Source organism: Poromitra crassiceps, assembly GCF_964638095.1.
Source record: "Poromitra crassiceps genome assembly, chromosome: 4".
NCBI lineage: Eukaryota > Metazoa > Chordata > Actinopteri > Beryciformes > Melamphaidae > Poromitra > Poromitra crassiceps.
Genome location: NC_139626.1, coordinates 56,484,692 through 56,504,387, shown reverse-complemented (window position 1 = coordinate 56,504,387; position 19,696 = coordinate 56,484,692). Strand labels below are relative to the sequence as shown.

Here is a 19,696-nt window from a genome sequence, read left to right as displayed (position 1 = left end):
TCTCTCTCTCTCTCTCTCTCTCTGTTTGTCTCTCTCTCTCTCTCTCTCCCCAAGGACAAGCGTATAGTGTTGGAACTGAAGACGCAACACTCATGTCTCACACCGTAACATCCTAAAGTGGGCAATTAGAAATCTAATTTGCAATCTAATTCAATATTAGTGCTGGGCCAAACATATTCATGAATGATGCATTATCTTAATTAAATGATGAAATGATGTGTAAGTGCAGTGCCCACATTCACTCACACAACTGTGTCAGACTTTCACTCAGCGAGTGTGAAACTACCGGTCGTACTTATATAGCCTCTGTAGGCAAAGGGTTTATGACATCACTGATGATGTAAAAAAAAAAAAAAAATAATAATAGAAAAAAGGAGCTTCTTAGATAGAGTATTAGGATCACGTTTTAATATATAAGTAATGTACAGGTGTACTACCTTTTACACAAGTTTACTGAACAATGTACATCCTCACTGATGATGTCACATCGTCACAATGTCTATGACAGAAGTCCTGTAGTGTTCTGAACATGCTCAGTTGGGATGGTTTTGACTTTAGGCGCAAACCCATGTTCTGAGCATGCTCAGTTGTCAATCAGTTGTCAGTTGTCAGTCAATCGTCGATTGTAAGGGTCGCAAGGTATCATGGGATATCCTAATCAAACAAAGGTACCATGGAATGGTTCCTCGAAAATGATCCATAACCACGTACCTATGAAAGGTTGCAAATTCAGTGAACTTATGTATCAAACTGGTTTCAGACAGCCTAATTACAACTTCTTACTTAGAAATGCCACCTATAATTGCTCGTTCACTCGAGAATCAGACAGGCCCATAATGTTCCCACTATGCGGTCAGTTTATCAAAATGATGCCTGAGCGGTGCCTCTCTGTGGCTAGCAAGGCTGTCTACAGGGTTAGTTTTTCTCTTCTGTTACAGAAGAGAAAAACTGTTGTTGTAACGATAAATACAGAAGTTCTGTAGCTTATCGTGCATTCCTTTATAACTGGGGACTGGTAATCTTACGACTTCAAAGGTCATGAGCTGGTATTTCCCATTCCAAACTCGTAGGAGCCTCAGCAGCCCCGACCTAAAAAAATCCAAGATGGCTGCGCCGCGCAACAACAGTAATCGTAGTAATGTTGTTTAGCACTTCTGTTTTGTTTGTGTCTCATTAAATCAGCTGTACACACAGCACTGCCTAACTTCTATCTGTGTGGACATGAGGCTGCAGTGTTTGTATGCGCAAAATGCCACGAAATGCCATGTTGTCAATTGTTATTGCTAACAATGGCCAGCCTGGCTAGCGACTGGATCTGACCAATGAACAGTGAACTTCCCAGCTCAAGTTTTCTGCAAATGGAATCCTAACAAAACGGATGTGATGTAATTTAGCCTCCACATCCCAGTTATTTTGCGATAAAGGAACGCACGATAACTTGGGCCATGTGTGCCCCATCTACATTATGAAACACATCTCCTGACATATAGGCAGGCAGTTGGACTACCTGCTAAGTTCTGAAAATATGTCTCCATTATGTTATTCCAGTTAGCATTAACGTTATCAGTTGTTCGTAATATTATGCCGACCGAGAAAGGCTTAGCGCTTGTGCAAGCTAACAGCCTGTTCACAGCATTATTACTTTGAACAGGCTGTGTTAGCTTGCACAAGCGCTATCCTTACAACCTTACAGCCATCACAACCGAGAATGCGGAAGTAAAACATATTTTTCTGAACTACCATTTCAGTCGTAACGTTACTTCCTTGCACACTTTTCTCCAAGCCCTCTCCTTGTTATTGCGGTCTCGATCACACCGCAAATTGTAGCAGAAACTGTAGTAAAAGTAACGTTAGCTTGACCGTCCTAACCATACGGTGTACACGTATACAGTGGTCCTGACATTCTGCAACTTTACTTTACTTTATTTTATTTGTTTATTTGTTTGGGACAGTACACATTAATGAACAGTTACCTATACAGAGTCATCTGATAACAGTAAATATGTCGGATTTAGCTAAAAGCTCATTTGCATCCGTAATTGTTGCTACTCCTCAACACAAGTGTGCAGGGCTGTCATGAGAGGAACTGCCAGTGATGACTTGAGACTGGCTGACGGCTGTCACATCTGTCAATCACCCCTTTTTATATTGTCAATTAACTACTTAAAAACAAATGTATCAGAAAAATAAACAGTTGAACATACATTAGCATGATAACTACCTAAAATAATATCAACCATCTTGGGGGGGGGGGGGGGGGGGGGGGGCATTTTACCTGTATTGTTTAATTTGGCTCATGTGCCATCCACTAACATGATGGAGGCGGGACTTGTGACCTACTGGCACCGGCCACCAGGGCGGCGATCTAGATGTTTTGGCTTCACTTTTAGAGAGCTGATATCATGTCCATATACAATCAATGAGGTGCGCTGCTGGGAACGTGACAGAGTGGCAACACAAGAAATGGTGTATCTCCACAACCATTCGTCCAATTGACTTCACACTTTGCAAGCGAGTGTGTTAAGGGAACCCGAAGTGCACTGTCGAATTTGGTGAAATGTGGACATGCGCATATTTATAGTGCCACTTACTGGCACTATATGGACGTTACACTTGTTAAATGTGTTGTTGGGAACCAGAGGAACTGCTAAACTTTGAAAAGGCTAAACTAATTGAACAACGCTCTGTGCAGCATGCAGGTGGGGCAAAAACAGCACTCTGCGCCGCAATGGGCCGAATGGGTACTGCACTCTTTGATGAAGGCACCTTCACTTTCAGATATCTTTCACTTGCCAAAATTGCCAAATAGAGTTTGCAAAAGATTCCCAAATGTGAGTGTTCATTATGAAAACCCAACATAATAGGCTACTAGATGCACGCGCCCCATTTGATTCTGATCAAGTTCTGTCCTTTGTATAGCAGCCTATCTATCCACTTTTTCCTGTGGGACCCCGAACCCTTCAGGAATCCCCTGTCTTTTAACCAAACCAAACGTCTGCACTTCACTTGTATTTCCTTTCCAATATTGCCACCTCCCCCATTTGAGAGAGAGAGAGAGAGAGAGAGAGAGAGAGAGAGAGAGAGAGAGAGAGAGAGAGAGAGAGAGAGAGAGAGAGAGAGAGAGAGAGAGAGAGAGAGAGAGAGAACGCACTGCTTAAGCTGGCGTCGTTGGATTTAATGCTTATTTAAAGGCGGCCTGAGTGCCGCGTGCCAGTCTAAACACTGTCCCGCCTTGTTTAGCGCGTGTTTGGCACATTTTACGACCGGGAGGACGCGCGCAGCGGTGATGATGGCACGATGGGAGCGGTTTGCGCCTCTCTCTTTTTTTGACCGAATTCGCTTTGTGATATGGAAACTCCATGAAGGCCTATGGCCTGGTATAGCCATACTATCATGATGGAACTAAACCGACTTTATAGCGGAGTAGATTTTGATATAGGCCTCTATTATATTTGTGAGCTGCTTCACCATTGTCAGCGCAGACACAGATCAGGATATGAAATGCCAGATTTTATACCGATGCCATCGGTATCAAATCTGGCATTGGAGTCTAAAAGTCCAAACGCAGTTTACCCTATAGGCCTACTCGTCTTTTTATGCGTGACATGCGAGTGATAATATTGACAGCAACTGTTGATTTAGTTTTAGGCTTTTGACAAAAATGCCATTTAGTTTTAGTCGTATTTCAGTCATCTGAATTAAATGTTTTAGTTTTAGTTACTTTTCACATTAACATTTTGCAATGTAAAATAAAGGCATTCTTTTCACAAATCCTATAGTGAGTGTGCCTGGATCGTTTTTGAAGGAGACATGCATTTTATGTTTGATTGGGACACTCCACTCATGCAAGATGGAATAATTAAGCACAAAACACTGGAAGAATGCATTATGACCCATATGACCCAGCGCTTCCACACTGTAGGCTATCAGTTGTTTTATAGTTCTTTTATCAAGTGTCAGATATTCCCACCGTATATTTTATTGTCAATAATGGGGGTTCCTTCCTGACCACATTGGCTAAAACAGTCTGAATAAGTTACATGAAGACGGGCATGGGAAATTGCATAATGTTTTTTTGTTTTATTTATTTATTTATTTGTTTATTTATTTATTTATTTATTTATTTATTTATTTATTTATTTATTTATTTATTTGGTGGTTGTGGATGTCTTATCACGGAATGCAAATCAAAGTTTAGCCGTTTTACTCGCCTCTTATGGAAACGCAACGTTTCCAATCGGCTAACCAGGAACACTCACGCTTTCTGTGCACTCACAGAGTCATGCAATTGATCAGATCAAATATTGTACCGTATATATTACAGTAGGCTATAGGCTATTTTTTTATTATATTATTACATTTTCTGACCTACTTTTTATCAAACAAAATTAGCAAACAGGAAGATAATGTGGGCTGTGGCGCCATGTATTATCCAAACAGATCATGTATCTCTATAAACGAATTATGTAATGTAAGTTAAATAATAGGGCAGGCATTTAAAAAAATTGGTTTTAAAGCATTGTTGTCATTTTTGAAAATGATTAAATGCCTGTGAAAATTAGATGTACATATTATTATTTATTTATTTATTTATTTATTTATTTATTTATTTATTTATTTATTATTATTATTATTATTATTATTATTATTATTATTATTATTATTATTATTATTATTATTATTATTATTATTATTATTTCCATCCTCTGCCCCGGAGCCAGCAGCAACGGTCCTGCATCTGCCTTGTGTCCGGAGAGGAAAAACCCGCATGGAGCAGAGGGAGCGGGCGGAGGTGCAGAGAGAGAGGCAGGGGTCCCTCTGAAACGGAAAGGGGAGCTGATAGGAGCAGATTAGGCCCGGCTAAAAACGTCAGTTAGTTTTCCTGGAGGAATTTTAATTACCCCGGGGGGCCCCGCTTATCGGCCCGGTGCGGTTATTAATACAACACCCCAGATAAAGAGGAGAGACACCGACCGCAGAGCCATGGGCGGGCAGAGCGAATATGCTGCTGCCAGGCGAGGGGGTTAATGTGGAGGTAAACCTGAAGTCATTGTATTTGTAGAATACAGACGCATAGGGTGAGAGAAATCCCACCCACCCCCACCCACCATCATGCGGGGGCTTGGTGGAAAACAAGTTAGCATGCTGCTCTATCTGGTGCTGTGGTTTCATCAACATGGACTTTGGAGGTGCTTACACTTTGATAATAACAGGCTAAATACTAATACTTTGATATGCATATAAAGCTTCTATAATGTTCAAAATTGTGTGCTAATAGCCTATTGAAGTTTCTCCTTGAACCCTTTTGTTGAAATCGCATGCAGGGTTCGCCATTTTCATGCAATAATAATAATGAAATGAAATTAAATTAAAAAAAAGTCCAGTTATGGTTCCCCCTAATGGTCAGCTTGTCAGGGTGGAAAAGTCCATGAGATTTATCATTTGAGATTCATCATCATCATTTATCGGGTGATTTATCAGCTGCAGGCAGAGTGAGGCAGGTTTTACGCAGGAGTCTGATATCGAGTGACTGAAGGCTGACTGGTCAATATCCGATCCGATGTTTAGGTCTAAGCGAGGTCATAACGTTGTATTTAGTTTGAGCTTCCAGTCCCTTGCCCCGAAGCTTGACCCCTTGGCAACGCGGTTGTGCACTTTCCAGTGACGTTTACGCACGAGGCAGAGAGATCCCAATGCACCGACACATTTTGACAACTTGATAAAAATCTACATTTAAACGTATATAGAGGTATAGCCTATTTCACAAAGTATAGGGCTACAAAGCGCCAATGCAGGCCTTTGATTTCTGCAGTAGCGCTGTGCGTAAACCTCGTATCCAAGGAGCATCAGTAGGCTAAACCTCGTATCCAAGGAGCGTCAGTAAACCAAGCAAAAGGAAAGAGTGCAGGAGACTGCTGTACAAATAAGACATAAAGGATTAACAATCAGTGCCATAGTAATCAGTACACGCCCTGTCCACTCACAGACGGGACATCAAACTCACCCCGCCCACCTTCTCTCTCTCTCTCTCCCTCTCTCTCTCTCCCTCTCTGCGTGGTCCATCCCAGACCAACACCGACTTTCCATTTCACACACACCCCTCCCCCTGACATCAGAGCAGGCACAGGCGCTCCCTTCGCCCCGGCGCAAACTCCACTCCACAAAGCCTATAGAGACATAGCTGCCAGAGAGGAGACCTGCATGGACAAACGCGGGACTACCCATGTTTTCGTGCGTCTTATGGCGATGAGGGATTTCAGAGGCTTAACGCACCTCCGAGCACCAAACAAGGAGCTATTAGGGTCAATTATTTGTTAGAGAGAAGGGGGAACAGAGGAGGAGTAGTGCATGTTACTCGGCGGCCTTCATTTCCTCGATGCTGCAGAGTTGGACGGCATGATGCTGCAGAGCCCGCTCACCTCCACGCCGTTCTCCGTGAAGGACATCTTGAAGCTGGAGCAGCAGCAGCAGCGCTCCCTGGAGCTCCAGCAGCACCGGGCCCACAGCCAGGCCCAGGCCCAGCAGCAGCACTTACACTCCGGCTCCCCATCTTTCCAAACTCCGCCGTCCTGCATGCTCGCCCGGGACAGCCCCTCCTTCTCGGACGGCGAGGACAACTTGGTCTACCTCAGCGCGCTGGCGGTGCGGGAGGAGGACCGCGGGGAGACCAGCTTGTCCCCGGACCTGTACGGCGGCCACACGGGCCTGCACGGAGCCAAGCTGGAGGCCGGGGAGCTTGTCGAGCAGGAGAGCAGTAAGTCGAGCCAAGCTTTTAGCTTACTGCTTTCATGTCAGACAAAGACCAAGATAGGAGAGGAAGGATAATAATAATTCTAATAATGCCAATAATAATAATAATAACAACAACAACATCAACAACAACAACAACAACAACAACAATAATTATTATTATTAATAATAATAATAATAATAATAATAATAATAACAACAACAATAACTTTTATAGAGAAAGCAGAGTGATGAAGTGATTTACAAGATTAATTAATAAAATAAATGTAAGCCGTTGTTTTGAACGTCAAATCTCCCATTGGCCCATTGTCAATGGCTAAAATAATTTGCATATACAGGTATAGCCAACCGAGAAATAACTGTAGGCTAACAACATGGATAGGCTATATTGACATAATCAACTGGGCCATTGAGCATACTCCAAACAAGGCTGTTGTGATTACGATGGCCTAGTTTACTTTGAAATGATAATTATTTATATTAGCGAACAGGCATTATTATGTAGGCTATAACATTAAACATTTTGAAACGATGTGAGTCAACTATGTAAAACAAAATGTTTGTTTAGCCTTTTCAAATTAATCCTTTAGCTCCGTTGTGGCCTCATTTTTCCAGGATCCTTTCCAAAAGTTTGAATTCCTCTCTCCAAACACAAAGGCGCGTTGAGATCAAAACGCATCATCATCATCCTCTTTTAATAAACTGGAAACAGAAGCAAGTTGCAAAAATAATGTCTCCTGAACAAGACGTAGGCTAGGCTAGAGGCCTCTTCTCGGCCGCCACAGTAATACAGACAGCAGACATATTATCCCAATAAAGAGCTATCAAATGGAGGAAGTCAGTATCATGGCGGCGAGCTGAGACGAATCTAGTAAAGTCTGGACATGTCAAACACTTTCTAGTGGCTCGGGCAGCTGTGCGTCTGCAGAGCCATGTTATGATGTGTGGACCATAAACCAGCAATTAGTTTAAAGAGCCTTGTAAAAGAAATGACACCGTAAAGTAGCTAATAAACACAATCACATCAGGGCGGCCCGCATGCGCTGGGAGAGACGCAGATTCTTCACAGGCTCAATTCGTATACAACAAACAGAATTATGTTTTCCAGCTGCGTCATTTTAAAAGTTGGGGAGGTCACGGTTCGGTAAATTGCTGCTGGACCAAAATGGCTGTATAGTATAGGCCTGTATATTATTTTGTGGATCAGTCTCCCATACCCTGTTTGCTATATCTTAGGTTCTCTCTCTCTCTCTCTCTCTCTCTCTCTCTCTCTCTCTCTCTCTCTCTCTCTCTCTCATTTTTAATGCTATTTTCACGTCTTCTCTTTTGTTATGGAATACATTCACACATGGCATAATGTTGATGTATTATTATTATTATTATTATTATTATTATTATTATTATTATTATTATTATTATTATTATTATTATTATTATTATTGTTATCATCATCATCATCATCTATCTTTTTTACACATAGGGCCTAGTGAGAAATCTGAATCCCTCTTCCTTTCTTCCCCACCCCGCCCAGAGAGCTGCAGCGTGGCCCGGGATGAGGCGGTGGAGGGCGGGCAGACCTCCTCGGAGCGGCCGGTGCAGAAGCAGCGCTCCCGGCGGAGACCCCGCGTGCTGTTCTCGCAGGCGCAGGTGTTCGAGCTCGAGCGGCGCTTCAAACAGCAGCGCTACCTGTCCGCCCCGGAGCGCGAACACCTGGCCAGCACGCTCAAGCTCACCTCCACCCAGGTGAAGATCTGGTTCCAGAACCGGCGCTACAAGTGCAAGCGGCAGCGGCAGGACAAGTCTCTGGAGGCGGCGGGACAGGGGCAGCATCACCCTCCGCCGCCTCGGCGCGTCGCGGTGCCGGTGCTGGTCCGGGATGGGAAACCGTGTCTGGGCGGCGCACAGCCCTACGCCGCTGCCGCGCCCTACGGATCCAACCCCTACAGTTATAACGGATACCCATCGGCCTACTCCTACAGCAGCCCGGCGTATAACACAAACTACAGCTGCACCTACACCAGCCTCCCCGCCCTGCCTCCGTCCAGCACCCCCAACGCCTTCATGAACATGAACTTGGGCACCGTCAGCGGCCTGGGTGGCTCTCCACAGACCCAAACGCACCAAGGGACAGCGGTCACTGCCTGCCAGGGCTCCCTGCAGGGGATCCGCGCCTGGTAGCCTCCCCACAAGAGGGGCCTCGATCTCTTTTATGGAGCTCTTTCATTTTGGTCAACTCACAACCTTTTAAGTGCGTGTTATTTGGTCGAAACGCCACAGAAAACAGTATTGCATAGGAATGGACGTGAATTGAAATGTCAGGTGCTCGTAGGCTAATGTTTCGGACTACTCCAGGAGGTCGTGTTTGATGCTTAAATGATATAGCGGGATTGTTGTAAAGGTTTGACTGGACATCACAGCGTAAAACGGCGGCATTGAACATGCAGATGGAGTTTGGTATCAAGTTCATCCAATAATATTGGTGCTCTGGTAGTGAAGCACACATGGAGGGACATTTACGCATTATGTTTGCGCAACTCTCCCTATTTCAGCTGAAAAGACAAGTGATTTTTTTTAACGTTTGTTTTTAACATGTTCTATTTTTTGCCTATGGAGAGAATTGATTGCTTTTAAAGTGCTTTTGGTCCAACAGAGAATTGTTTTAGTCTATTTCACATCTATTCAAATAAATCCAAGAAACGGGACAAGGTGCACTTGATTCTGTTGAAAAAAAACCTCATCATTGGGATACAAATCTCCTGTCAGTCTCTTTTCATTTAGGCAATTTGTGTGCTGTTGAGAGAGAGAGAGAGAGAGAGAGAGAGAGAGAGATAGGGAGGGGGGGAGAGAGGGAGAGAGAGAGAGAGAGAGAGAGAGAGAGATAGGGAGGGGGGGAGAGAGGGAGAGAGAGAGAGGGGTTGAAATATTATTCGAATTTGAATGGCAAAGCACAGTCATTCAGTCCATATCACCAACAGAGAACCGCAACAGTGATTTGATTTTTGAATAATTAACTATATAGCGCAAAGCAAGTAATAACCTGCACCTTATTTCTGAATCAGATGCATGCATAGTGGCAAATTCTCCTCATGTGGCGGGCGGCTGGAGGAGGCCAGGCCACAGGAACTCATTGTCCCGGTGCCAGGCGACGTGAAAGGAGGAAGTTATTCTCCAATTGGGGGCCTTTAAAGGACGTGATTAAGCACCTAAAATACCCCGAGAAGCGAGCATGGAGCAGGGCTGGGGACTGCGAATAATGGCTCTTATTGGATTCTCGGACAAAAGGTGTGTGGTAGGCAGGGCCGGCCACTCAGCAAAGACAAAGGCGCACAGGGGCGTGAGATTGACGTCCTAATATTCCCATTTGAGGGCCAGGCAGCGGGTTATTCTGCACAGGAGAAGGGACACGGAGGAAAAATGTGCTCACTTTTGTTCGCTTTTGGGGTCTGTTTTTTGTTCCCGGAGAATGGCGCTCCAAGGTGCCCAGCCGCGAGGCTTCAGGGGCCGTCGGGCTGGAGGTGATGGCAGCGGGGAGGCATTCGTGTGAAAGACGAGGGTATTATTGCTACAAGTTTCACCATTTATCCTGATACAGAAAATGGAAGGGGAAATTTGAGGGTGAGACTGGGGAGGTGGGGGGTGGGTGTGTGTGTGTGTGTGTGGGGGGGGGGGGGTAGTGCGGTGTCGGTTAGGCTATTATTGGGATGTTATTTTTGCACAAACCTGTGTTATAGCCAACAGCGGTGTTGCAGCATGTGTCTCGACGTTTTTTATGTAGCCTAATCCTTTATGGAAAGCAGCCATAAATCTAAACTTTACATAGGCAGGGGGGGGGGGGGGACTATATAGAATAATAGCACATGATCACTAGCGGTGTAAGAATATGCTACTGTGCATATTATGCAGAAAATCAGGTGCAGCCCTAAGATGATATATGAGCAAATAAATAAATAAAACAGTGTATCCGGCAGGATAGCAAGGTTGTGATGCTATAAGTCGTCAGATTGTCGTCATCCTTCGAAAGTAAAGCACAAAGTGTTTCAGGAGTGGACCAGCAGCTATATAAGGTGTCGTTAGGGACAGGGAGGGACCTGATACTGGGGCAGAGGACATATTAGTATAGCTACTGTCCCAAATACGATCCATTAGGCTATGGGAATGGGCTTTTTAATGGGGTGATGATTGCTGGAGACATATAGGATTTAAAATGCTTATTAGGCTATTCTGTATTTTTCTGTAGCCTCTTTTTTTTTTTAGGTCGAGCAAACTAATTGGCGACCCGCCAGGGCACCTGACACGTGATGGTATAGCAGCCTATACCTGGCGGGTCTATTACACATTGGCGTGATATCGGGTTGAAATGTTGAAGTAGCATTGTAAAGGGTTGACTTCAACACTGGACTGGAGGCTATACAAACATCAAAATCTGTTTTTAATTCATTTGTATAATCGATATTATACAAACTATCTATTAGTTTGCCCAGCTTTAAATCAATTCGTGTTTCACGCTAATATAATATGTATTGTCTCTTTGAAGCAAAGCAAACCATGCATGCTTATAATTGATCTTTGTTTATTGGTGATCGGGTGTCAGTTGTATGGAGACTTATTTATTGATCATTAGTAGCTAGGAGCGTCAATTCCGATCACTAAACAACAAATAGGCTATAAGCTGTCAAATTCTCTATCATTTTCCACCAAAACTTCCAAACCTCATGCAGCAGCATGCACGGCATGCACGGTGTAATTCGATACATTATTATAAATCATCACCAGCCATCACGGATGGGGCGGGGGGGGGGGGACATGGGCCCCGAAATGTTTCCTATGTAAAAGAAATTCTCCCTGATGTAATTAAAAACATTTTTTTTAACACATACAGGCAGGATATCTCTCTGAGAACGTGTTAAAAAGTATAGGCCCCTACACGTTGTCCCATGAGCTGATGCAGCACACGTGTCAAATTAAAAAAGATAATGTAACACATTTACATGTGTTGTTTTAACACATACTTGCCAATATTAAAACAGATGTGTTAAAAAACATAATGTGTCAATTTAAACACGTCATCAGCTCAGGGACAAGCGCAGCAGTTAATGACTTGTGCCAAACAAACAAACATTTATCTCAAAAACTATACAATGACATCGCTTATATTTTTGACATTCTGAGTGAGAGCAATAGCTCAAGAGTTTGATGTATAATATAGGCATGTCGTGTTAAAGTTGTGTGAACTGTCGCAGATTTTAAAATGTAGCCACACACAGCGCACAGCTAGTGCGCACTCAAGGATGGCTCATAGGGTCCCATGCATTGTCGTTTCCCCCCGGAAATACGAGTTGTTTACCAAAATGCTGCTCGGCTGAATCCCTCCTATAATCATGAACAGATCCAATAAAATCCATAATAGCCTTCTATCAGTGGAATTATCGGCAGTCCCTAATCCGTCTGTCTCTTGTTGGCAGACTGTCTGTCGGGCGGGCTGGGTGTGAGATAGAGATCTGACAGTCTGCATTAACCTGTTGATCTCCTGTTTGGGACCAAACAACAGGTCGGCCTAATGCCGTCTCCTTACTAATGGGGATTAATTGAGATGTAAACAGCAGGCTCAGGCTGATGAGCCCTGCAGGCTGCAGGACACCGCGTGATGGATGGAAGTGAAGCCGGAGACAGAGCGGCGTCTGCCGGGAAAGCATCACAGCTACCTGGGCGAACAGGCCCTGCAGCGGCAGTTGAATGAAGTGATAACAATAACGTTATGGCCAACTAATCAACAGCAATAATAATAGGCGAATATACGAAGCAGTCATCAGCATAGCAGACCTGCATTATAGGCCGCCATTAATATTTAATTAGCTAATAATAATAATAATAATAATAATAATAATAATAATAATAATAATAATAATAATAATAATATATAATATATAATAATAATAATAATAATAATAATAATAATAATAAGTATAATAATAATAAGTATAAGTATAATTACAACAACAGCAAATAATAATAATAGTAGTAGTAATAATAATAGTTAGTAATTGTAATAATAATCATCAATAGGGTACTTTATGCTATAGCTACTATTACCAATGCTAATACACTAATAGTCTAATAATAAGATGAATAAGCCTGCGTGTCAATTTAATGGGACAGATCACTAAAAGCAATGCTGGTTTATTATGGACATGCACATCCCCAAACTGAACATGCACAGATGCAGGAGAAAATTATGATTATTTTGTGGATGTGTTATCACATATACATCTCATCAATGCTGTCCTTATGTGAAATAAAGCAGAGTGAAGCTAGTGTCCTTCATTAAAGTCTTCAGTCAATATTTAGAAAAATACAGATGATCATCGAAAACAAACATGTTGTAAGCAAAGGCCCCCCTCAGGCCTGATTGATTCACTAGCTAATGGCCTCTAATCATTAGTTAATCATTAATTAATGATTAGTTAATGTCAGTTCTGAGTTAATCATTAAAGTCACTTATATAGCCTAGTAGTTAGTCATTAGTTAATGATTAGTTGTCAGTTCCTTAGTAGAGTAATTACTCATTAGTTAAGGTTAGTTAATGGTCAGTTTGTGAGTATAGTAGTTAATCGTTAGTTAATCATTACTTGATTATTACCTGCCCATTAGTTACTCTTTTTGTTGACCCTATTGTAAAGTGATGCGTTATACTGAGTTGATGAGTACTGATTCAGTACTACTGAATCATTACTTAATTATTAACTGTGCATTAGTTACTCTTTTCGTGTACCCTAATGTAAAGTGTTGCATCATACTCAGTAGCTCATGAGTACTGAATCATTTACCGCTGTAAAGTGAAACATCATACAAATAAATTCAAGACTTGTTCCGGGTGAGATTTGAACCCACTGAGCTAGACTGTTGAATCAGGTCAGTCGGTAGAGCCATACTATGGATCTGTATGCCGGAGACCAAGTTTGAATATATTCCACCCAAATACTACCTTCTGTCCAAGTACTTACAAGTAGGCCTACACAAGTACTTCGACAGAAGTAGTATTTGGCAGAAACATACCTAGTACTTGGACATGAAGTAATATTTGGATGGAATATACCTTTAAAACTATAAGTATTTTGAGGGAAGGTAGTATTTGGGTGGAATATATCTTCAAAACTCTAAGTACTTGAACAGAAAGTAGTATGTGGGTAGAACATACCAAACAATAAGTAGACAGAATTGTATTTGGCTGAAACATACCTAAGTACTTGGACATGAAGTAGTATTTGGATCATGGAATATTTAAAACTATAATTATTTGGAGAGAAAGTAATATTTGGGTGGCCTATATCTTCAAACATATTAAAACTATAATCCCCAGCTCTACAGGATATAGGCTCTACCGACTGAACTATTCAGTCTATTAGCTCAGTTGGTAGAGAACCTGACTAACAACCATGGGCTGTGGGTTGGAATCTCACCTGCAACAAGTATTGGATTTATTTGTTAGGATGTTTCACTTTACATAAGGCTACACAAAAAGTTAAGTTAGTTAAGTAATGATTCAGTACTCATGAACTATACTGAATATGATGCATCACTTTACAAAAGGGTACAAAAAAAAGAGTAACCAATGAACAGATAATAATTAAGTAATGATTCAGTACTCATCAACCCAGTATAATGCATCACTTTACAATAGGGTACACAAAAAGAGTAACTAATGGACAGGTATGATTAACTAACGATTAACTACTACGGTAGTCTACTATACTCACAAACTGACCATTGACTAACCATTAACTAATGAGTATATACTCTACTAAGGAACTGACAACAAATCGTTAACTAATCATTAACTAATGATTAACTCACAAAGTGACTTTAACTAATGATTAACTAATGATTAACTACTAATACTCAGAACTGATTTGAACTAATCATTCATTAATGATGAACTATAATGATTAAAGGCCATTAGCTAATAATTAACTATTCATTAAATAATAGTTTCTCCTTACTTTACTAGTAACTATTATACAATTGGTGTACCTTATTGTGAAGTGTTACCGGAAGGCATTTCATTAAGGCCAAGTTTTCTGTGGAGAGCAAACTGACAGCAGTGTGTGTGTGTGTGTGTGTGTGTGTGTGTGTGTGTGTGTGTGTGTGTGTGTGTGTGTGTGTGTGTGTGTGTGTGTGTGTGTGTGTGTGAGTGTGGCATGCACGCATGGTGCCACCTCGTGTGTGTGCCACCTGTTGGATGCTGTGGGTAGTGCTGCCATGAATTGCTGATACCCGCTTGGAGCATGCATCACTGTCTGCCTGTGTGTACCCTGTTGGTTGCTGTGGGTAGTGCTATCCCGTGTTAGTGTGTGTGTGTGTGTGTGTGTGTGTGTGTGTGTGTGTGTGCGCGTGTGTGTGTGTGTGTGTGTGTGTGTGTGTGCGTGCGTGTGTGTGTGTGTGTGTGTGTGTGTGTGTGTGTGTGTGTGTGTGCATGTGTGTGTGTGTGTGTGTGTGTGTGTGTGTGTGTGTGTGTGTGTGTGTGTGTGTGTGTGTGTGTGTGTGGCATGCACGCATGGTGCCACCTCGTGTGTGTGCCACCTGTTGGATGCTGTGGGTAGAGCTGTCACAAACTGCTGATACCCGCTTGGAGCATGCGATCACTGTCTGTGTGTACCCTGTTGGTTGCTGTGGTGCTATCACTTATTAGTGTGTGCCAGGAGTGAGTGTGTGTGTGTGTGCGTGCGTGCGTGTGTGTGTGTGTGTGTGTGTGTGTGGGGCATGCACGCATGGTGCCACCTCGTGTGTGTGCCACCTGTTGGATGCTGTGGGTAGTGCTCTCATGAATTGCTGATACCCGCTTGGAGCATGCGATCACTGTCTGCCTGTGTGTACCCTGTTGGTTGCTGTGGGTAGTGCTATCACGTGTTAGTGAGTGTGTGTGTGTGTGTGTGTGTGTGCGTGCGTGCGTGCGTGTGTGTGTGTGTGTGTGTGTGTGTGTGTGTGTGTGTGTGTGTGTGTGTGTGTGTTAAAAACAATCTGGCTCGTCTCTGTAGGCTACCCCTTGCCAAATATGAATGCTATCAGGCCCATGGTGTCTGAGGAGAATGCAACAGAAAGACAAACATGATATAGGTTTGCACTTTTATGTGTTCAATGCGCTGCCTAATGGTTTTTCCAACATTTAAAAACTGCAACTAATTACCGGTATATCTTCTCAAATGTGACTATTTGTATTAAGGCTCCAGATAGCCATATGCCATCCCATTTAGGAATGGTAAATGGTAAATGGCCTGCATTTATATAGCGCTTTTATCCAAAGCGCTTTACAGTCAGTAGTTACATTCACCCATTCACACACCGATGGCGGCAGCTACCACACAGGGTGCTTGCACACCAACGGGAGCAATTTGGGGTTCAGTGTCTTGCCCAAGGACACTTCGACATGCAGACTGGAGGAGCCGGGAATCGAACCACCGACCTCTTTTATCCAAAGCGATTAGTGGACGACCCGCTCTACCTCCTGAGCTACAGCCGCCCCAAGGAATCACGCCCCCAGGAATCACGCCCCCAGGAATCATGAATATGAAATAGCGTTGTAGGCAGAAGGGGACATATACAGTCAATGGTGGCATGTGACCTTACAATTGGTGACCAATTTTCAGTAAACTCTTCAGTGATTGCCCCTGCAGTGTTCTGAGTAACAAACAACACACGCAATCAGTTCCCCCAGAGGCCTCAGGGATTCTCTCCCCTGCCCCACTGTCTCCACTATCCGACCCGTCTCCACTGTCCCACAATCTTAGTCAAATAGAGGTAGCCTACTGCTACTTCATTTGACTGTAATTGTACTAAGAGTATTTGCCTTGAAAATTACTCAGAGATGGGAAGTAACTAAGTACAAATACTTTGTTAATGTACTTAAAGCAGCTACGAGCAAGATTTTGGATTGTTATTAAACAGTCTAAATGTAATATTGATGCGTCACATCTTACCTATAATAGTAGCTGAGACCAAAGCCGTGTGAATCGGAGATTGCTCTCTTGATGATTATAGAGTCTGTGTCTGTCTTCCGGCGGGCCGGATAGACCAGGAAGTGAAACTAAACGGTTTACGGCAGCTGGCTGCCTTCGACCGTTTCGCTCTGCCTAGCAACATACCATAAACAAGGAGAATGCCATGCTCGCTATACATCCAGGGGCTTGCTACTCTCGCGAACATCTCTCGTTATATTCTAACAGTTTGTTTGGAAGTAATTTTGTTATTTTGGGGTTATGGCCGAAGTGGCTGCCGCAAACCGTTTCATTTCACTTCCTGATCTGCCCAGCCGCAGACAGACTAATCATCAAGACAACACTGGTCGATTCACTCGGGGTTCAAGCGACACTACTCGGCGTTGGTCTCGTCTACTATTAGAGGTAAGATGTGATGCATCGATATTAAATTTAGACTGTTTAATAACAATCGAAAATCTTGCTCGTAGCTGCTTTAAGTAGCATTTCAGGTATGTGTACTTTTTCTGAGGTTGTACTTTTACTCCCTACATTTTAACACAAATATAGCCTACTTTCTACTCCTCACATTTTCAAAACAGGCTAGTTTTTCTTTTCTAAGTATATATCACTCTGAGCATATAGTTGAGCATTGTGCATCGATGATGTCACAATGTCAAGACTGATGACATCATCCCCAATGGTATCTCCACAGATTACCTCACATTGCTCGAGCGACATCACTGATGACATTATTACTGATATCATCACCAAGGACATCACAATGATGACATCACTCGGCCTGAGCATGCTCAGTTGAGCAATTGGTTGCTCCACAAAATCAATGTCAATGGAGTGGACGACATCACAACGGGGTGGATATATATTATATTAGTGAGGGCCAACATTTTTTGGTGGACCGACCAACCAACCAACAGAGTGACTTATAGAGCGCTATCTGCTGCCCAGCTAAGTGAATCTTGTGTGACATCATCCACTCCATTGTGACATCATCCACCCCATTGTGATGTCGTCCACTCCATTGACATTGATTTTGTGGACCAACCAATTGCTCAACTGAGCATGCTCAGGCCGAGTTATGTCATCATAGTGATGTATAAACTATAGCACCAGTGGTTCTGTAACATTTAAGGAACAAGAGCACAAAGAATAGAAGGCTGTCATCATATATATATATATATATATATATATATGCATTATATATACTATATATATATATATTGATTGATTGATTGATTGATTGATTGATTGATTGAAATGATTTATTTCAACAGTTAAAACAATACATAAAGTGAAAAAAACAGTAAACATAAGTCTAATAGACTTCATCAAAAGGAAAATACGTAAACTCAAACATAAAAAAGGCGAACTGTTTGAAAAGGGGCAGGAAGAAGCCTAGGCTTATCGAGTCCTGCCCCCAAATCATTCATAAACAAATTCATACATCTCTATATATGCATATCCCAACTCTCCCGCTCCTCCACACACGCTCATGTATACATGTATACACATAGATACATACATATATATGTATGTATATACACAAACGTACACAAACGTACCCATACACACACAATGTCATAAATTCACCCACATATATATATATATATATATATATATATATATATATATATATATATATATATATATATATATATATATATATTTATTATTATTATTATTATTATTATTTTTTGATGACAGCCTTCTATTCTTTGTGCTCTTGTTCTTTAAATGTTACAGAACCACTGGTGCTTTATACCCCTAGAGGGAAGCTGGATTATTGTTATTGATCAAACTGAGCACCGTGTCTGATCTTGTGTAAAACAAGATGTCCATGCTTCTTTGCTTCTAAAGGTCTTGGGCGTGCTATCTAAAAATCAAGGAAGCCTCAAAACACATGGTAAAGCCACACCAGCCATGTAAGGAAAAAGTGCCCTCGAAAAAACGAGCCGTTTGGACTTGTGTGATTTTGTGACATCACAAAGTAACACTCATTTAATTTGCTCGCCTACAGCGCCGCCCTGCTGACTGAACGTGGAAGAGCAAACCTTGTTGTCAGTAGCATAGCTGTGTAGAATGGAAGCAATTACAGAAAACAATCAACTGCTCCAAATATGGATCTATCCCAACAGATCATCTTATCATCTTATCTTATCAAAACAGCGCATAGTCACCGCCCGGGTGGGGTCGTCAAAAGGGCCTTTCTGTGTGGAGTTTGCATGTTCTCCCCGTGCCTCCCGGGGGTTTCCTTCATATAGGAACCCCCTTCACAAAAACATGCAATATCCTGGTTGCTAGTGTGGTTCCTCCTCTGGTCGTTAAGGGCGCCTGTTCAGAGGGAGGGGAACTGGTTGGAATAGCGTGAACCTCCCACGTGCTATGTCCTACCAGTGAAGCTTCCCCTGTCAGGTGAAAAGAAGCGGCTGACTGACTGCCCATGTCTCGGAGGAAGCATGGAGCCAGTCTCGGCTCTCCCCAGATCGGCAGAGGATGGAGTAGCAACCAGGATTGAGAAATCAAATGAGCACTAATGGGGGATAAAATGGGATAAAAAAATCGGGGGGAAAAAAAACAAAAAACAGCGCATAGTTAAATGAGGGGGGAGAGAGAGAGCACATAGAGAAGTCCCACAGAGGCTGGATTTGAGGTTGTTTTGTTTTGTTTCTGAAACAGAATTCATAACCTTCTTTTAAAGACCCATGAGACATGTGTTAAAAATAACATGATGTGGGACCTTTAAACACTCCTATCTCACATGAAAATTCTTAAAGTACTGAGTTACTTTTTGAAGAGAAATCTCTCCTAAGCTCCCATGCACGTGTTGAAGTGTCTCCCCTGTCTAAGCCGCCACATGTTGCTGCAGGATCGCGGGGTCATGCTTTCCAGCACTCACACAGCTCTCCTGATTGGTCATTAAGGAGCAGCACTCCACCCATCAGCAGTGAGGCTCCGTT

General features: G+C 42.6%; 1 protein-coding gene across 1 annotated transcript; it reads left to right on the top strand.

The window, feature by feature from the left end:
- The first annotated feature begins 6,177 nt into the window (after nucleotides 1-6,177).
- On the top strand, nucleotides 6,178-9,005 carry LOC310774554 (homeobox protein Nkx-2.5-like). Its single transcript, XM_083634645.1, has 2 exons — nucleotides 6,178-6,754; nucleotides 8,282-9,005. Exons 1-2 carry the CDS (start codon nucleotides 6,349-6,351, stop codon nucleotides 8,926-8,928), a joined length of 1,053 nt encoding a protein of 350 aa, XP_083490771.1. The 5' UTR covers nucleotides 6,178-6,348; the 3' UTR covers nucleotides 8,929-9,005.
- The last annotated feature ends 10,691 nt before the right edge of the window (nucleotides 9,006-19,696 follow it).